Source organism: Globicephala melas, chromosome 16, assembly GCF_963455315.2.
Source record: "Globicephala melas chromosome 16, mGloMel1.2, whole genome shotgun sequence".
NCBI lineage: Eukaryota > Metazoa > Chordata > Mammalia > Artiodactyla > Delphinidae > Globicephala > Globicephala melas.
In genome coordinates this window covers 717,854-735,250 of record NC_083329.1, presented here as the reverse complement: position 1 = coordinate 735,250, position 17,397 = coordinate 717,854, and the positions used below count along the sequence as shown (strand labels likewise).

The 17,397-nt window shown below is 61.5% G+C and overlaps 1 protein-coding gene across 3 annotated transcripts in view; it reads left to right on the top strand.

The window, feature by feature from the left end:
• The window catches only part of INPP5A (inositol polyphosphate-5-phosphatase A), a 179,590-nt gene that overhangs the window by 75,638 nt on the left and 86,555 nt on the right, over positions 1–17,397 (top strand). For all 3 annotated transcript variants that reach the window (XM_060285981.1, XM_030832149.2, XM_060285980.1), the window contains exons 3-4: positions 5,106–5,206; positions 8,784–8,871. In XM_060285981.1, the coding sequence (XP_060141964.1) occupies positions 5,181–5,206; positions 8,784–8,871 (114 nt within the window). In that variant the 5' untranslated portion in view covers positions 5,106–5,180. The remainder of the gene's footprint in view (positions 1–5,105; positions 5,207–8,783; positions 8,872–17,397) is intronic.

Genomic DNA, 17,397 nt, shown 5'->3' with positions numbered 1-17,397 from the left:
AGGATCAATGGAAATTCAGTTTCGGGTTAATTTACTTTCACTATAATTTAAATTTGGAATTAAATTTAGTTTAATTGTGTTTAAATTTAAATCTAATTGTGATTACCAATTAAAATGTGTTGAGTAGGGGTCTTCCTTCCCCAGAAAGTGGCTCAGTCGGGGATGGTGTTGTGGGCACACAGGGGCTTCACCTCTGCTGGGTGGGGCTCCCCAGCCTCTGTCTGGGCAGAGCTGCAGCGCAGGGAGTCCAGCCGGAAAGTCTCCCTCCCGCTGAGCTGGGACAGATGACTTGGTGTTTGAGTAAGACCGGAACGCAGTGGCGGGGACTGGAGGGCAAGGCGTGGAGGGGCGGGAGCTGCCCGCACGGCTCCAGGCCAAGGACACGTGGGGACATGTGGACACGCGGACACGCGGCCCTGGCTGTGTGCCGAGTCGCAGGCGCCGGCACTGGGCAGGCTGGAAGCACCTGCGTGTCTGTGGCGCGTTTGCACCCAGCACCTCGACTGGGCTGGAGCACAGCCTTCTGAAGAGGGGCTCAGGTCTGGGGGGTGTCAAGAGAAGAGGGACAGCAGGTTCCTTAGTCAGCGAGCCCTTTGTCTGTGCCCAGGGCTTTGCTAACCAGTGGTCTTCAGAGACCGTGGCACCAAAGGGGGTCACAGATGTGGCCGCCCTACAATTGTCCTTCATTTCAGCCTGGGACTCGGGAGACTGGAAGGTGGGTACGTGGTGTGGCGGAGGCTGCGGCAGAGGGGGCAGACGGCACCCCCCCCCCCGATGTATGGTTGCACGTGACCCACACCGGGCTCTGTTGCTTGCAGAGTGCCAGCCAGTGCCACCTGTGCGTGGCTTCTGGGGGCGTCCTGTGACACAGTGTGTAGGCAGAAGTCCCCGGCGAGAGCTTTCTTGTCTAAATAAAGTAGGCAAAGCACTAGAAAAGAAGCCCTTTCCCCTTTTCCTTTAACCTTATGCCCTTTCCACTTCTTCCCGCCTGGAATGTAGGCATGAGGCCTGGGGGCTTTGCAGCCATGTTGCAGTCACGAGGATGATAGCCAGTGCTTGCAGTGGCAGAGCAGACATGGTGGAAGCAGCTGGTTCCTGGATGCCATCTGCGAGCAGGTGCACCATCTCTGCCTGCCAGCCTGGCCTCCTTATGCAAGCGGCTGGTTGTTGGTTTTCTGTTGTTGGCCAAGCACAATCCTAATGGAAACCTCGTAAGCCAGATTTTCTGAGAATTTCAACTCTTCATTTTGTCACTATCCTTTGTGAGTTTACAGCACGAAAAAGTGCTCCTGGAGGGCTTTCAGGCACCACGTCTTTTCTTGGAGGTGGAGATGCAAGAGGCCCTGGGAGGAGCACGGTGGGGCAGGGGAGACACACGTGGAGATGAGCCTGGGGTCAGACGGACTTGGTGCGCAGGTGTGCGGGCCGGGAAGACGAGAGGCAGGGGAACCCCAGCTCTGCTCTTGCTCTGGGCGCTCCGTGGTGCAGCCCCGGACCCCAGCCCCGCACGCCAGGGCGAGATGGAGCCGTGCGTCCCGGAGCCCGCAGACCCGCCGGCTTGGTGCTAGCGTCGCCTCTTCCCAGTTGTTTAAGGCAAAGCCCGAGTGGACGGGCTGGTCCTTCGGGAAGAACGTTGGCAGTGCTGTAGGGAGACGTGCTTTGTGCAGGGTGACCTCAGACTGAGAGGAGTGGGCTGTCTGGCCCCGTGAGTGCCCGGGAAGCCCACAGCGTGCCCATCGGGGTGGTGCCCACCCCATGCGTCCCCCGGTGCCGCTGTAAGCTCAGGCGCGGCCCCCCACGGGCGTGAGGTCCCAGCCCGCCCACCCCCGGGCCGGCGTTTGCTTCCTCAGCTGTGGCTGTGAAGGGGCTTCCCTGGCCCACAGCAGGGCCGGAGCCCCGGCAGCTCCTGGAGCGCCCACCTCGGTGGTACCGCCAGGCCCCTTCCCTCGCCGGTGCCTGGTCCCCCCGCCATCCGTACACAGGCCTCGTCTCTCCTTTGCAGCTGAGGCTCGGGCGGGCAGGTGGGGGCTGCCCTGGGCCCCTGCTCCTCCAGGCCCTGTAGCTCAGGCAAGCCCGCCACGGGTTTCAGAGATAAACCACCGCGGAGACGGCTCCACGTCCCGGGAAGGGGCCCCTCTGCTGGGCGCCGCCCGGCTGCTCTGGCGTCCGCACGAGGGGCGTCCGCCCACTCCCGAGGGGCTGCTCTTTTTGGATTTCTCCATTTTCTGAGATTTGTGGGATCGGAGTCAAATGTCTGAGGAGTTTCATATGATTTAAAGAGTGAATTCTGTGCCATAAATGGCTATTTCAATTTAAACCACAGCAGAGAGTCGTCTTACGAGGGCGACGTGTATGGGATTCGGGTGAAGGCAGTCAGGTGGGCAGGCCTGCCCAGAGAGACCCCGTGTGTCTGTGACTTAATGCGGCCGCACGTGGGCCCTCGTCCTCGCTGCCCTAATTCATAATGCAAAGTCCTTGGAAAGCGGCTCCGCTTGGCTTTTACTGGGGACTTGGGTCGTGTTCCCAGCCACGATCTGGTGACCTGCAGCCTCGGTTACAAGAGGTGACAGTGTGAACTGCAGGAACCTGTCACTGACTCGGGGCCCCGTCTTCACCCACAAAACCCAAGCGTCTCTGGGGCTTCCTTCTCCTTTTCCCACGCCTGTTGTAGAGCTGGGCAAAGAACACGCTGCAGAATTACAGGAACTGGTGTCACGAACCTCACAGTCGCGCTCGTGACGATCTGCGTGTGTCAGAGCATCGCATTCACTTTGTGTGAAGTCACCAGCTTCCCAGGGAGGAACCGCTCCTGGGGGAATTCTGTGCCCCCTTTGTGAAGGTCTGGTTTTATATATTGTTCTGGGTACTGCAGAGGGTGGGTGACAGAGCTGCACACATCAGGGAGCCTTTGGTGGCTTCCGTGTGACCAGGCTGCTGTGTGCAGCTGTGGGCGTGGCTGGCATTGTGCACACTCGACCTTGGGCCTGAGGGCAGGTCGGTCTGGTGATCTGACCCAGGCTGGCCCGGAGCCTCTCCTGACTGGGGTCCCCTGTGCCCTTTGCATCCAGGCTTCAGGCCCGGAGACCATTCTGCAGTCTTTTCCGGTTGGTGAATGTGATTTGCTGCATGGATACCCCTGGGATTCCTGAACTTTGTCTTGTGATCGTTCCATGCCGGCAGGGGCTGCACGGGGGGCATCGTGTGTGAGGGCGCCTGCCAGGGGGCCGCCGGCGGGCGGCATCCAGCTTGTCTCAGAGTCTGTGTTTTAGCGCCTGCGCGGAGCAGGACTGAGCTCGCCGAGGCGAGCCGCCTGTTCTCCCCACCCCTGCCCCCGGGCAGGGCTGTGGTGCCACCAGCTGGGGAAACGTCTGGGCCTGTTCTGGTCCCCGTCCCCGAGAGCCTGAGCCCTGCGGCTGGTGACCAGGGACAGAGAGAGTCCACGCCTGTGTCCAGTGGGAAGCGGAAGCACCCGGTGGGCGTCCCGTAAACCCGCTTCAACGGAGCGTAGGGTGCGAGCCAGGGCAGGCCACTCTACCCGCTGGCATCGCCTTTCCCACGCGGCTGAAAAGTACACTTTCTGGCCTGAACTTTCCTCCTGTTTAAAGAGCCTCCCCGTCTTGGGGATTGTGTTTTGATGTCACAGCTGGAGCAGGACCAGGTCCAGTCACTCTCCCCGAGGCTGGACGTGCTGCCTGCCGTCTGTGGGTCAGGGGCAGCTACTGCTGGGCAATGCTTCCTTCCGAGACTCGCAGAAGCGTGGCGCCCAGGGCCTGATGGCCTGCGTCCTCTGTCCCCGTGGCCGACCTTCTGGCCTGGCTGAACCCTCGACGCAGCCGCTTCCCATCAGGGGCCACATAGCTGTTGTTCCCGGAGCACCCATCTCTCCGCAAGGCCCGTTGGATGCAGCCCCCACCTGTCCACGGTGCCCTGGCCTCTGGGCAGGACGCGGTGGTGGCCGAGGTCGGGTTCAGGCGCTGACACTGTGGCCTTAGGCGCGGATGGCCTTGTGTAGGGGACCTGCCTCTGGGACGGTGGGCTTGGGGAGGGACAAGGTAGTTCTGTGGGTTTGGGTGAGGCTTCAGAGCCGGCAGTGTTGCCGTGTCAGCAGGTACCAGGGAGGGGGCGGAGAGGCGCAGAGCCGAGGAAGGGCAGAGGGGCGGGTGCAGGCGGGGACAGGCAGCCTCTCGGCCTCCAAGCGCCCTGCCTGGCCTCCTGGTATGCCTCCATCGCTGCCCTTCCAGTCCCAGGAGCCCTTGCCCCTGCTGCTCCCCCAGGCCGTGCTGACGCCCCCGGTGCGTGTCCTGGCACAGCCGCCTCGTCGCCACACAGTGTGCCCCATCGGTGACTCGCTGTCCCCGGCGCCCCAGGAGGGCAGGGCCGTGGGTTCCTGGCCCCCTCGTGAGCACGTGCGGGTTGACACCTGCTCAGGTGACCTGTGGGTTGCCCGGAGACGCCTAACGTGGCCTACGGCAGGGGTGAGACGCAGGTCCGTGCCACCGCCTGCGGGTGGCTGGGTCCGTGCTGGGTTGGGTGTGGGCAGCGGGGGGCAGCTGGACGGCGCTCTCGGGACCAGCCCTGTGAGCTTCCCGGAGGAGCCGCTGGGGGGGGGGGGTCAGCGGCCGCAGCTTCGAGGACGACTGCAGGTCGAGTGGCCGAAGTGTGGCCAGTTTAGTCGGAGCCCAGCGGGCAGGGGACCCTGGCGACCAGGGAGATGCGGCGGGCCTGGCCCCGTGGGCTGTGGTGGGTGGGCGGCGCTGAGAGGAGGTGGGCCAAGCTGGCTCCGCTGCCCAGGGGCCGCGTGGCTGGACCATGTCCCGCTGGCGGCCGTAGCAGCATCAGTGATGGCTGCCCTCACGTGTGAGGTTAGGATGCATGTTTGCTCCTCTGGGCCTTTGCAGGTGCCCTGCAGCTGGCACGCAGGACTCTATAGTTGGGAGGAAATGTCCAGATTACTGAGGAAGGTTCTGAGGAATTGTGAATCCTTTCTGAGGATTTGTAGTAACGGGGAGGGAACGGCCCTGGGGACCGAGGTCCTCAGGACTTGTGGGGAAAGCACTGTGGCAGGAACCCCGCGGGGGCCTGACGCTGCCGTGTTTCCTCCCCAGGTCGTGCACACGCACAGGCCGCACTTCCTGGCCCTGCACTGCCAGGAGTTCGGAGGGAAGAACTATGAAGCCTCCATGTCGCACGTGGACAAGTTCGTCAGGTACGTCCCGGGGCAGCCGCTTGTCCCTCTGCTTCCTCCTGGGGTGGGGGGCACGCTCGTGTGAGCGCGAGGCCCGGGGTGGGGTGACAGTGCCCCCCGGGTCCAGGCCGAGATGCCGTCACGTGGCCCGATGGCTGTGAGCCTGCTGCTTCTGCTTCTGCTGCGGCCGGGGACAGACGGGGCTGATGTCCACGCAGCAGCCCACAGCTTTTCTGGCACAGTGGGACGGGCACAGAGCGCCATCGTCGGTGTGGCTCTGTGGACGGCGGGCCTGCCTGGCGCCACACGGGAAGCGAGGGCCCGGGCCTCGGGAAGTGGGCGCAGGGGCGGGGGCAGGACAGGTGGGACGGCAGGCCTGGGCCAAAAGGCTGCGTGCCGGATAGCCCTGGGTATCGGCAGCCGCCGGAGCGTCCTTCCTGCCTCTGGCCCCAGTGCCTGGGGCACCCTCTCTGCACTGTGTCCCCTGAGATGTGGCCCTGTCCTCCCCGACCCCAGACGCCGGGCCCTGTGACAGCTCCCACCGGCGGAGTGTGGGGAGGTGACACGTGCCACTTGTGAGGCTGGTCGTTGAAGGCGGCTGTGGGTGGGGTGGGCCGGGGCCACGTGTGGTGTGCAGGTCTGCGGGTGGGTGGCCTCTATAGGCTCTCAGCCTGGGGCCCCGCCGGAGGCTGAGTCCAGCTGCTGTCCCAGGCCTCGGCCCCTGTCACAGTCCCCAGTGGCGTGGAATGCCACAAGCCATCCGTGTTTTCAGCTGTCAAATTGTGGGGTCCTTTGTTAAAAGGCAAATTTTTAAAAGCTACCAGACTTTCCCCAAATAATCTTTAATTTAAGGCAATTTCAATCAAAATGTTTTCTTAACACTTTAACACTAGAATTGATGTGGAAGTGCAGAGAGGCAGGGCTCGCTGCAGTACTACTGAAACACAGCAAGGGGGGTGTCCTCAACTCCCCCGGCCCAAGGGCCTCCTGCGTGTGTGCGCGCACGCGCGCGTGCAGGCGGCACCTAGATGCGCGGCAGCGGAGCTTCTGCCCCGCCTCACCCCAGTGTGCAGCAGGTGGCGGCTGGGTCAGGGGGCGGCACCCCTGGTGTCCTGGGCCAGGAAACCATGAAGCTGGGTCCCCAGCACGTTTTGTTCTCTCCACACACAGGGATGAGTTTCAGTTATTACTGAGTCAATGTAAAAGGCCCGAGGACAATTCAAGAGTAAAGTGTAGGAGAGCATCTAGGGAGAGATTTCTTTAAAAAGGTGCAGAAGTGCAGCCCACAAGAGGAAAGACTGACGCATTTGACCATGTTGAAGTTAAAAGCTTTATCAAGAGACACTATAAACAAAGTAAAAGTTTAGCCACACTTGGGAAAAGATATCTGCAACATACTTTACTGACAGAAATCGTCAGTATTTAACTATATAAAGAACTGCAGTAAGTCAGTAAGAAAAGAACACCTTTGGAGAAGCTGGGCACATCAGCGACAAGCAGACGCAGGTGAGGGGCAGCGCCCGGCAGGGCTGTGCGTCCGAGCTCGCGGGATCCCACGGCTCCCGTCCCTGCCGTCCCCCGCCGTCCCCCTGCTGTTGTCAGAGATGTTTTACTCCTGCCTGTGCTCTGCGTCACACACATGTTGTTATTTTTGCTTGAAACCGTAGGTTGCCTCTTGAAAAGGTTAAAAAGTGAGAGAACATGTCACCTGTTTGACTAGAGTCACCTGCCCCTCCCGGGGTGGGTCCTTCTCCGTACAGTCAGCTTTCTCTCCAGCACCATTTTCCTTCAGCCTGAGAACCTGAACATTTATCTCAACACAAGTTGCTGCTGGTCAATTCTCTCAGCTTTTGTTTATCTGAAAACAGGTCTTTGTCTTTGTTTTTGAAAGATGCTCTTGTTGTGAGCAGAATTCTAGCTTGTCCATTTTTTCCCTTCAGTGCTTTAAGGGTATTGTCCCATTGTTCTCTGTGTGCCATTGTTCCCGAGGAGAACTGGGCTGTTGTTCTCGTCTTCATTTTCTGTATATCGTGTGTCTTTTTTCCTGACTGCTAAGTTTGTCTTTCTAGCTGGTGAGCAGCAACTTGATTGTTTTGCTTTAGTTTGATTTTCTTTGTGTTTCTTTTGCTTGGGGCTCTTTGAGCTGTTTCAACCTGTAGGTTTATGACTTCACTGAGATTTGGGAGAAGCTTTTGCGTGGTTGCTTCCCTTCTCTTTTGTTCTTGGACTCTGGCTTCCTGATGGGAGACTGTCACACAGGTCTCTACAGCTCTTTCGGTTTTGTTTTTTTTTTCTCAGTCCATTTTTCCTCTTTGCTCCAGTTTGGATATAGTTGTGTCTGTTCTTCTTTACGTTTTAATCTGCTGTTAGGCCTATTCAGTGAATTTATTTCTGAGGCTGTATTTTTCAGCTCTAGAACTTTCATTTGTGTCCATGTTTTCCTTTAAATCTTTGGTTACATTTATGATATCTGTTTCAAGTTTATTTTCAGCAAACTCCATCATTTTTATCCTTTCTACATCTGTTTCTGTTGCCTTTTTTTGTAGATTATGGGTCATATTTGTTGCTCCTTCAACATGTCAGTAATTTTGATTCTGCTGCTGTGTGTGTTTCGTGTCTGCGTCTTGCCTCGCCCCCTAAAGCATGTTGGGGTTCATCCCAGCAGGCAGGTAGGTCCTTGAGGACTAGTTTGATCCTCTCAAGGCTTTTATTCTTCCTTCCCCTCCCCCCTATTCCTTCCTGCCTTCCTCATTGTCACTCCTTAAAGCTGGAGCCCCTCTTCTTCCTGCCCTGAGTGCTGGCTGGTCACACGGCACCCATGTCCTCCACCCCCTGCCGGGGCACTGGTGGGGGAGGGGTCAGGTGCCTGTGTCCGTCCGCGCCATCACGGAACTCGAAGGTGCGCGGAAGCTCTGCCCCAGCCATGTCTGTAGAGACGGCGGCGAGGCCGCCTGCTGAAGGCTTTTGTGGTGACAAAGTGTGGCCATGAGGTGTGCAGTCAGGGCTGGAGCCTGTTCATAAGGGACGTCTGGAGACCCTTCCCTCCTTCTTGCTGCAAAGCCCTGGCCCCTTGTTCACGGTCCTCAGCTTCTCTCCTGTGAGGAGCGAAGGCGGGCGGGACTGCCCAGGCCTGGGGGCGCCTGTGTGGCCCTGTGAGTCCCGGGCACAAACAGCCAGGATGCCCCACAGGCTGCGGACTTGAGCTTTCCTGGTGTGTGGCCCTGGGTGAGTTCCCCGTGTCAGCTTCCCGAGGGGCCCCCATCCTGCTCATCTCACGGCCGGCATGGAGCGGCCTGCGCTGAGGGCCCAGAGTGGGTCTCAGTTTATCCACCTTCGCCTCTCTTCCCCTCCCCCTCCCCTCCCCTCCCTCTTCCCCTCCCCTCCCCCTCCCCCTCCCCTCCCCTCCCTCTTCCCCTCCCCCTCCCCCCTCCCCCTTCCCCTCCCCCCTCCCCCTCCCCCTCCCCCCCGTTGCTATTGTTTTCAGGACAACGTAAAGCATGGTTTCCAAGCTGCCATTCCTGTGCTTCGTAAGCGCTCCTCTAAGAGGGTGCGGTGTCCGTGTGGCTGTGCGTTAAACAGCTCCCTCTTTTCGTTCCAGAGAGCTGCTGTCCGGTGATGCGATGAAAGAGTATAACAGGGCGCGGGTCTACCTGGATGAAAACTACGAGTCCCAGGAACACTTCACGGTGAGCACACTTCCCTTCCGTGGAGTAAGCGTTGCCAGGCCAGGAGTCTTCTGGAGCTGCCATCCTCTGATTACGTAGAGACTCGGTGGCCAGCTCTGCCACGGGCACAGGCGGCCGTGCGTGAATTACAGTGTGACAGTGGTCTGGGGGACGGCGGATGCCCGGGGAAGCAACCCTGGCTGGCGTGGTGGCCACGGGCGTGCCGGGTGCAGGGCCAGGCGGGGGCGTCTCGGAGCAGCGAGGTCGGCCGGCTTTGAGTGGCCGTTGCTGCTGGGAGGCTCTCACCGTGTTTGGGGAGCCCTGAGGCCGCCTGTGCTCCCTAGTGTCTTGTGTCATCTGTCCTCCGCGGCCTTCCCCTCACACCGTCCCCTGCTGCAGGTGCAGGTGCTGGTTGCTGGGTCCCCTCCTCAAGGCATCCCTGGCCCAGAGAGGCGGCAGCAGGTGACCGTATGCCCGCTGCCTGGACCGGGGCTTGCGTGCGGGGAGTGGGGGCGGGGAAGAGCGTCCTGCGTAGAGCGGCCGGGGCAGAGGTGCCACCGCGCTTCCCCTCTGCTTAGAGAGGCTGCTGCCAGGTTTCAGGCCTTAAATTCGGGGCGTCTGATGCCAGCTGTGAGGTGGTCACGGGCTGCAGGTTCGTGTCTCTGCCTTTAGCTGCATTTGCAAGATCCTGCATCCCGGGGTCTTGCCTCTGCCATGCTGCTCGGCGGGGGGACCCTCCCCGCATTCGCAGGGGCCTCACCCCACGGTGGCAGGCCCAGCAAGGCCTCGAGGGCGGGGACACAGCCCCTCTCTCTCTCCCCTTTCTCCCCGACGGCTCCCTCTCCGCAGTTCATCCTGCAAATAAAAATGCTTTCCCCAAGTGGGACTTATTCAGATGAAAACGGCAGCGTCTGGAATGAGAACCACACCGTTAGCAGCAGCTTAGGGCCACAGCGTCAGGAAGAGCTCCCTGAAGGGCCGCAGCCGCAGGAGCTGTGGAGAAAGAAGGACTTGGCGATGGGTGTCGCCCAGTGCCAGGACGTCAGGTGGTGTCTCTGGAGCGCCAGGAGGGCCGGGAGAGGAAAGGGCTGGAAAAGGTCGTGGCTGGGATCTGTCAGAGTTTGGTACAATGTGTAAACCCCATGATCCAGTCACTGTGACAAGCGTCAGGCGGTCAGCATCGTCCCCGGGTTGCTGCTGGCGGGTTAGCGGGGCCCCTCGTCGCCTCCCCCTCTCAGAGACCTCGGTCCCTGCTCGGCCAGTAGAGCTGCCATGGCCCACCGTGGCCCTGGTCGCCTCTGCCTCGTGGACACCGTGCTCGGGTCCTCACAGTCTCCTTTAGGTGGCAAGATGGGTATTTTACAAGTAAAAGGATGAAGAAAAAGACCATCCACACGGGTTCTGAGAAGGTAGGAGTGGCCAAGCTGATACCGAAGGAGCCTTCAGAGCGAGGGCTGTGACGGGGCCAGGGCGCCGGGGGCAGCTCCCCAGGGGGGTGTGGCAGCCCATCGTGCGGGTACCCGTGTCAGAGCTACGTGTGCGGGAAAGCTGGCAGAGTCCCTGACAGCTGGCATGAGCTCACGGGCCTCCGTGGGACACGGGGCTGGCGGCTGCACGCACAGCCCTGGGACGTGGACAGGGCATGGGCACGTGGCATGCCGAGGGGCGAGGCGGCCTCCACTCTCTTCCCTGGGAAGGCGAGCGTTGCTCTGACGTTTGTCGGGGTGGGTGCAGGGTCGCCGGTGGTTGGGAGGGGGTCCGTCCCGAGGACTCGAGCATTCCCGCCCTGGCGGCCAGAGCACAGACGGTCTGGGGCCTGGACGAGCCTTGGCCTGTGTGTGCACATGGAACATTCCACACACTGAAATCGGAGCCGAAAACGCAGCTCAGCACGTGTAGGAGATTGAGGTCACACAGAGGAACTACATTAGGAGGAAACAGAAGCGGTATCTGGAAATAAGCCCCAAATATTTGGAAATAAACAAGAAACTTGTAAATAACCCATGAGTCACAAAGGACATTAGAAATTGTTTCCAATTACACGAAAAACAAACTAAAAACCTTCAAAATTTGTGAGATGCACCTGAAGTAGCGCTTAGAGGGAGATTTCCAGCATCAAATGCTGACGTTAGAAGATTGGAAAATGCGGAGCAAATTTAACCAGCGCCCTTACAAGAGAGGAAATCATAAAATAAGACAGAAATCAGTGAAATAGAAAATAGAATATTAGAGAAAATCAACGAAATCAAACCGATTCCTCAGAAGGGCTGACATATCTGATACACCTTCCCCAGTGGACCAGAGAATGAGGCGGGGTGGGTGGCCGAGGGAGGGTGGAGGCGCTTGTTTCCCTGGGGCAGAGGCCGTCCATCCGCTGAGGGAGTTATTCTGGGCCCGGCCTCCGTGCCCCGTGGGGCTCTATGTGCGCCTGGGACTGAGTCAACAGTGAAGCGTGGGTATCAGCTTGTTAGTGGACGGGGCCTTGGTTCTTGTGCACAGAAGCTACGGCCTCAGGAAGGCCAGGAGCTCCCACTGTCTCTGTCTGTCTGTCTGTGGAAGTTTTCCATAGTTTTCTGAAATGCTGAGTTTTCTAGTTCTCTGTGGTCTGTTTTGTGTCACCTGTCGTGACATGCTGACGTAAAACCTGCGTCTCTCCTCCAGCCAAATGCTTGGTGGGCTGAGAAGAGGTTTGTGTTGGAGGCGCCTGGGGGCTGAGAGCTCCATTTCGGTCTTCCTCATCTCTGGAGATTTATCTTAAAATGTGACTTCACAGTTCGCAGTGGAATACAGAAACCTGCCGAAGAGCATTGCCGTCACTCAGCAGCTTCCCTGGAGAAGTAGCCGTCGTGCAAACTGTTGTGTATAAGCATGGTCATCAAAAGTTATTTGATAACAAAAGTTGGAAGTAATTTTAAGTGCCCAGAATTAGGTATGTTTACACTGTGGACCAGCCACATGGTGGAGTAATCTGCAACCACTGCAGACGCTACAAATGACACGCCCGGAAGATCTTCCTGTCCGGTTGGTGCACGGAGGTACCTAAGGACGATACTACCTCCAGTCTGTTCTTCCACGAGTCGATTGTCACATTTACATCTGAGACCCGGGTGCATCTAACACCCACAGCATCTCTCAATTAGAACCGGCAGCGTTTTCCTCTCTTAGTCTTAGGTGCGCTGATGGCACGTTAGTCGGTGACAGGGCCACATCCTGCTTGGCTCCAGTCTGGGACGGCGCTCAGGGCTGCACCTCCCTGGGCAGGACCGACCCTGCACGGGACGGCACCGCATCAGACATGGGGATGAGCCCAGGTCTGAGGCCCTGAGGCTGTGGCTCCAGGTGTCTGCAGGACTGGACAGTGTCTGGGAGTTGGGGATGAAGGTCCAGCCTGCCCAAGGAGCGGTGGGTGTGTCGGCTGGCCCTGCGAGGCTGTGGCCTGGCTTGCCTTCCAGGGTTGCTGTCCCGCCGGTGGTCCCCTCCTGCAACCACAGTCCACTGTGGGCATGTTTCCCCGGGGCGGGGTGGTGGGGGGCGGCGGGAATGGCCAGCGGTGCTCCACTCTCCGGGTCTGGACCTCATCGCAGACTCTTCCCCAGGGGAGGCATGTGTTTGTCACCCATCTCCTGACTGGGACCGTAATGGTTTGTGATAAAATCCTGCTTGGCCCTGGCCCTGCGGCCCCATCCCCGTCGTGCCCGTCCGTCGCCCCTTCAGTGTGTCGTGCGTGGAACCGCCTTTGCTGGGTCCCCTGGACGTCCTGTTGGAGGGGACCTGGGCAGTGCTGGCCAGGTACATGGCCTAGGTACATGGCCACCCTCTCGCCCCAGCCTGGTGGCCTCTGGCTGTCAGAGGGAGGAAAATTTAATTTTTACAAGATTAATAGTATTGGAGCAATATTTTTAGCTGAGTGTGGTTCAAATAATAGGCCATTAATTGAAAAAGGAAATTGAAATGAATTTATCTTGTACATAAATGCTGTCACAGGTATTAATAGGGATCAGAAAATTGCAGCCTGTTCCCAGAAAGAGCTGAACCTGCAGCTGCACCTGGTGACGAGCATAACGGTGGGGGGCTCACGGAAACATGGGGGGCTGTGTCCTGGGGGTCGGCATCCTGGAGGGCTGTGTCCTGGGGGTCGGCGTCCTGGGGGCCTGTGTCCTGGGGGTCGGCGTCCTGGGGGCCTGTGTCCTGGGGGTCGGCGTCCTGGGGGCCTGTGTCCTGGGGGTCGGCGTCCTGAGGGGCTGTGTCCTGGGGGCCTGTGTCCTGGGGGTCGGCGTCCTGGGGGCCTGTGTCCTGGGGGTCGGCATCCTGGGGGCCTGTGTCCTGAGGGTCGGTGTCCTGGGGGCCTGTGTCCTGGGGGTCGGCGTCCTGGGGGCCTGTGTCCTGGGGGTCGGCGTCCTGAGGCGCTGTGTCCTGGGGGTCGGCGTCCTGGGGGCCTGTGTCCTGGGGGTCGGCGTCCTGGGGGGCTGTGTCCTGGGGGTCGGCGTCCTGGGGGCCTGTGTCCTGGGGGTCGGCGTCCTGGGGGCCTGTGTCCTGGGGGTCAGCGTCCTGAGGCGCTGTGTCCTGGGGGTCGGCGTCCTGGGGGTCGGCGTCCTGAGGGGCTGTGTCCTGGGGGTCGGCATCCTGGGGGCCTGTGTCCTGGGGGTCGGCGTCCTGGGGGCCTGTGTCCTGGGGGTCGGCGTCCTGGGGGGCTGTGTCCTGGGGGTCGGCGTCCTGGGGGCCTGTGTCCTGGGGGTCGGCGTCCTGGGGGGCTCTGTCCTGGGAGTCAGCGTCCTGGGGGCCTGTGTCCTGGGGGTCGGCGTCCTGGGGGCCTGTGTCCTGGGGGTCGGCATCCTGGGGGTCGGCGTCCTGGGGGGCTGTGTCCTGGGGGTCGGCGTCCTGGGGGCCTGTGTCCTGGGGGTCGGCGTCCTGAGGGGCTGTGTCCTGGGAGTCGGCGTCCTGGGGGTCGGCGTCCTGGGGGGCTGTGTCCTGGGGGTCGGCGTCCTGGGGGCCTGTGTCCTGGGGGTCGGCGTCCTGAGGGGCTGTGTCCTGGGGGTCGGCGTCCTGGGGGCCTGTGTCCTGGGGGTCGGCGTCCTGGGGGACTGTGTCCTGGGGGTCGGCGTCCTGGGGGCCTGTGTCCTGGGGGTCGGCGTCCTGAGGCGCTGTGTCCTGGGGGTCGGCGTCCTGAGGGGCTGTGTCCTGGGGGTCGGCGTCCTGGGGGCCTGTGTCCTGGGGGTCGGCGTCCTGGGGGGCTGTGTCCTGGGGGTCGGCGTCCTGGGGGCCTGTGTCCTGGGGGTCGGCGTCCTGGGGGTCGGCGTCCTGGGGGCCTGTGTCCTGGGGGTCGGCGTCCTGAGGGGCTGTGTCCTGGGAGTCGGCGTCCTGGGGGGCTGTGTCCTGGGGGTCGGCGTCCTGGGGGCCTGTGTCCTGGGGGTCGGCGTCCTGGGGGGCTCTGTCCTGTGGGTCGGCGTCCTGGGGGCCTGTGTCCTGGGGGTCGGCGTCCTGGGGGCCTGTGTCCTGGGGGTCGGCGTCCTGGGGGGGCTCTGTGCCAGCAGGGTCTGCAGCCTGGAGGAGCTGTGGCTGGGTGGGCAGCCAGCTGGGGGCTGTGGCCTTGGGGCAGTGGCACACCAGGAGCCTGCAGATGCTCATTTTCACCAGGAGGTGGCGGCAAAGCAGCATTTCCCATCCCAAGCAGGAGCTGCTCGAAGGGCAAGTTTCAGACTTGAATAAAATGATTACGGTAAATTTTGTCTGCCTCTAAGAACCATCCCGAGTGGCCGCTCACTTAAGCACGTGGCTCGTCTGGTCTGCTCAGGCCTGAGGAGGCAGAGTGTCCCCCACTGGGCGTCCTGCGGCGGGCCACCCTCCCTCAGGCCCTGCCCACTGACCGGGTCCCTGCCCGCCTGCATGCCCTTCGGGAAAGTCGAGCTGGAAGTCTGTTCGTTCAGAGGTGCCACCAGCATGGCATGCTGGCATCGCCCGTCCCGTTCCCGGGAACTCATGAACCGCCGTCATGGGCCAAGGACCTGGCCCTGGGCGTGGACAGAGCCACGGGCGAGCCGCACGGGACGGAGGGAGCTCGCAGCCTGCTGCAGCACCTCAGACGCCGGGCCCCCCTCGTCTCTGGGCACCGGCCACCTTGGTGTGCTTGGGGTTGGCCTTCTGATTACCGTGTCTTCCTCCTCGAATCCAGAGTCCGGGAGCAGCAGCCTTGCTCCCTGTGCTGCCCGGGGCCTGGGCTGGTGCCAGTGCGTGCCGGTGCCCGGCAGCCGTGCTCTGAGCAGGGAAGGAGGCATCCTGGGGCAGAGGGGCCAGGATGCAGTGGTGGGCTGGACGTGGATGCCCCGGGCGCCCCCAGCGTGGGTCCAGAGCCATGGATGCGCCAGTGTGAGCTCACGGGGGGTGCCGGCCTGAGGACAGACCTCCAGGCCATCGGGGTGTACGTGCATTGAAGACCGCGGGTTGGGCGAGCTTCCCCGAGAGGAGGCTGGGAAGACAGAAGGCTCATGCAGGGCATAGCTGGGGAGGTGGGGGCAGGGGCGGGCTGGAGGGCACGCGACAGTGAAGGAGAACCCCCGAGGCACCCGCCCTCCCCGGCCCCGCCCCCTGCCCAAGGCTGCGGGAGCGGACGTGGGCTTCTGGACGGGGCTCCCAGCAGAGGAAGGGTGGGGCTGTGCAGCCAGCGCCCTGGACGGCCTTCGCCCAAGCGTTTTCCGTGGTGAGGTGGTAAACGCCCTGGGTCTCCTGGCCGACGTCGACGCCCGACATCCCCCAGTGATTTTGTGTTTGCCTGAAAGAGGCAAGGTGGCCCAGTTTTAATCCCCCGGAGAGTTCAGACGCGGGTTCTGTTCCCGCCATGCCAGGTGCGCTCACGGAAGGTGACCGTCTCCAGGGAGCGCAAGCAGGAGTGCCCAGAAGAGGCCACTCCGGTGAGCCCCTTGCGGGGTCCCTTGAGGTGTGGCTGCGGGGGTCCTGCAAGGCCTGACCCACCCGCTCCCTGTTCCCACAGCGGCTCCCGAGTCCCTCCCAGGCACCACGTGGTGGGGTGAGCCCGGTTATTGCTGGGACGCCCTTCCAGCGCAGGGGGTGCGGGTTCGATCCCTGGTCGGAGAACTAGATCCCACATGCTTGGCAGCCAAAAAACCAAAACGTAAAACAGAAGTAATATTGTAACAAATTCAATAAAGACTTTAAAAATGGTCCACGTGAAAAAAAAATCTTAAAAAAAAATGCCTTTAAAAAGAAAAATGCAGAGGAGACCAAGAGAGGGGGGCACGGCTGTCATTCAGCCGTCCCTCCTGCACCGCGGTGGTGCTGCGTTCTGCAAGCCCGCGTCCCGAGGAAGGTGGCTGCCACCCCGACGCACCCTCCGTCCTGCTCTTTCCCTCCTCCGTCCCCTGCAGGTACTGCAGGCCCTTTGCACCAGCCCTGCCCTCCCTGGGTGCCCTTGCTTCGCAGGCCCCGTGGACCGGCTGCCCCAGGAGAGGTCAGAGTGCTAGCCTGCCTCCTCCCGGGCCTCTCCCTTCCCTCCTCCCTCCAGTGCCCCTCCTTTTCATACGCACATCCTGCCCCTTCCCAGGGCCTGGCTCCCCGCGTCTGTCATGCGTGCTCATGACAGAAGCGTCAGCAGTGGCAGTGGGGGCACCCCCCCGTACATCATTGGATTTAACCATGGAGTCCGGTGGAAGAGCGTTAACAGTCGGGCACGTGATGTGAATCTGTGACTTTGTCCGAAAAGTGATTCATACAAGAATGCTTGGAAGAAACCTTCTCAGTTACAAGGATGGGCCCCAAGGTGGGTCGGGACTTTCCTCAGAGGAAGGAGAGTGCGCTGTTTATCAGAGTAAGTTCAGGGCTGCTCAGGGCTGGTGAAGGCTCCAAGCAGGCACAGCCAGCGGCCACTCACGTGCCCCCCTCACCTGGGGCCCCCGCATCCTCCCCCCTCACCTGGTCACCTGTGATGAAGAAGGGGAGGAGAATGGGGTAGGCACCTCGCTCCTGAGGCAGGACACGCAGCCTGGCCCAGACACCCCAACGTGCAGTACCAGAGGGGCCACCTGAGGGGTGGGGCTGACGCAAGTCCCTGGGGAGCCCCCGGTACAGAGGGTTGGTGCGCCGAGCACGTGAGGTGCAGGCACAGGCCCTTGCTTGGTTTTCTCCCCGAAGCACGTGCTGGTGGAGCAGCTGGCGGCCATGGGCATCAGCTTTAGCCTGCTTGGCAGGACCCCCCAGAGCCTCCCGACCTGGCCTGCTCGGGCGACTGGGCGGGGAGCCTGGAGGGCGTCGCCCCCTCAGAGGGCGGGCGGCCCCCACTGTCTCTGCAGCGGGGCGCGCATGGCTGCCCCGTGCCGTGGCCTCGCCCCTCCCCTCCCCTCCCCTCCCGCAGTGGCACCATGTCAGCCCCGCACGCATCTGTGCCGGGAGGGGCCTTTCTGGCGGCGCCTTCGCGAGTTCCCCTTGTCCGGCGTCAGCCTGCAGGACCTGAGCCGCGTGGCCGTCTGTCCAGTGGACGTGACGCCCGGGGAGCACGGGCCGGAGGCTGGCGGAGGGCTCCCCCTGTTGGCACCGGGC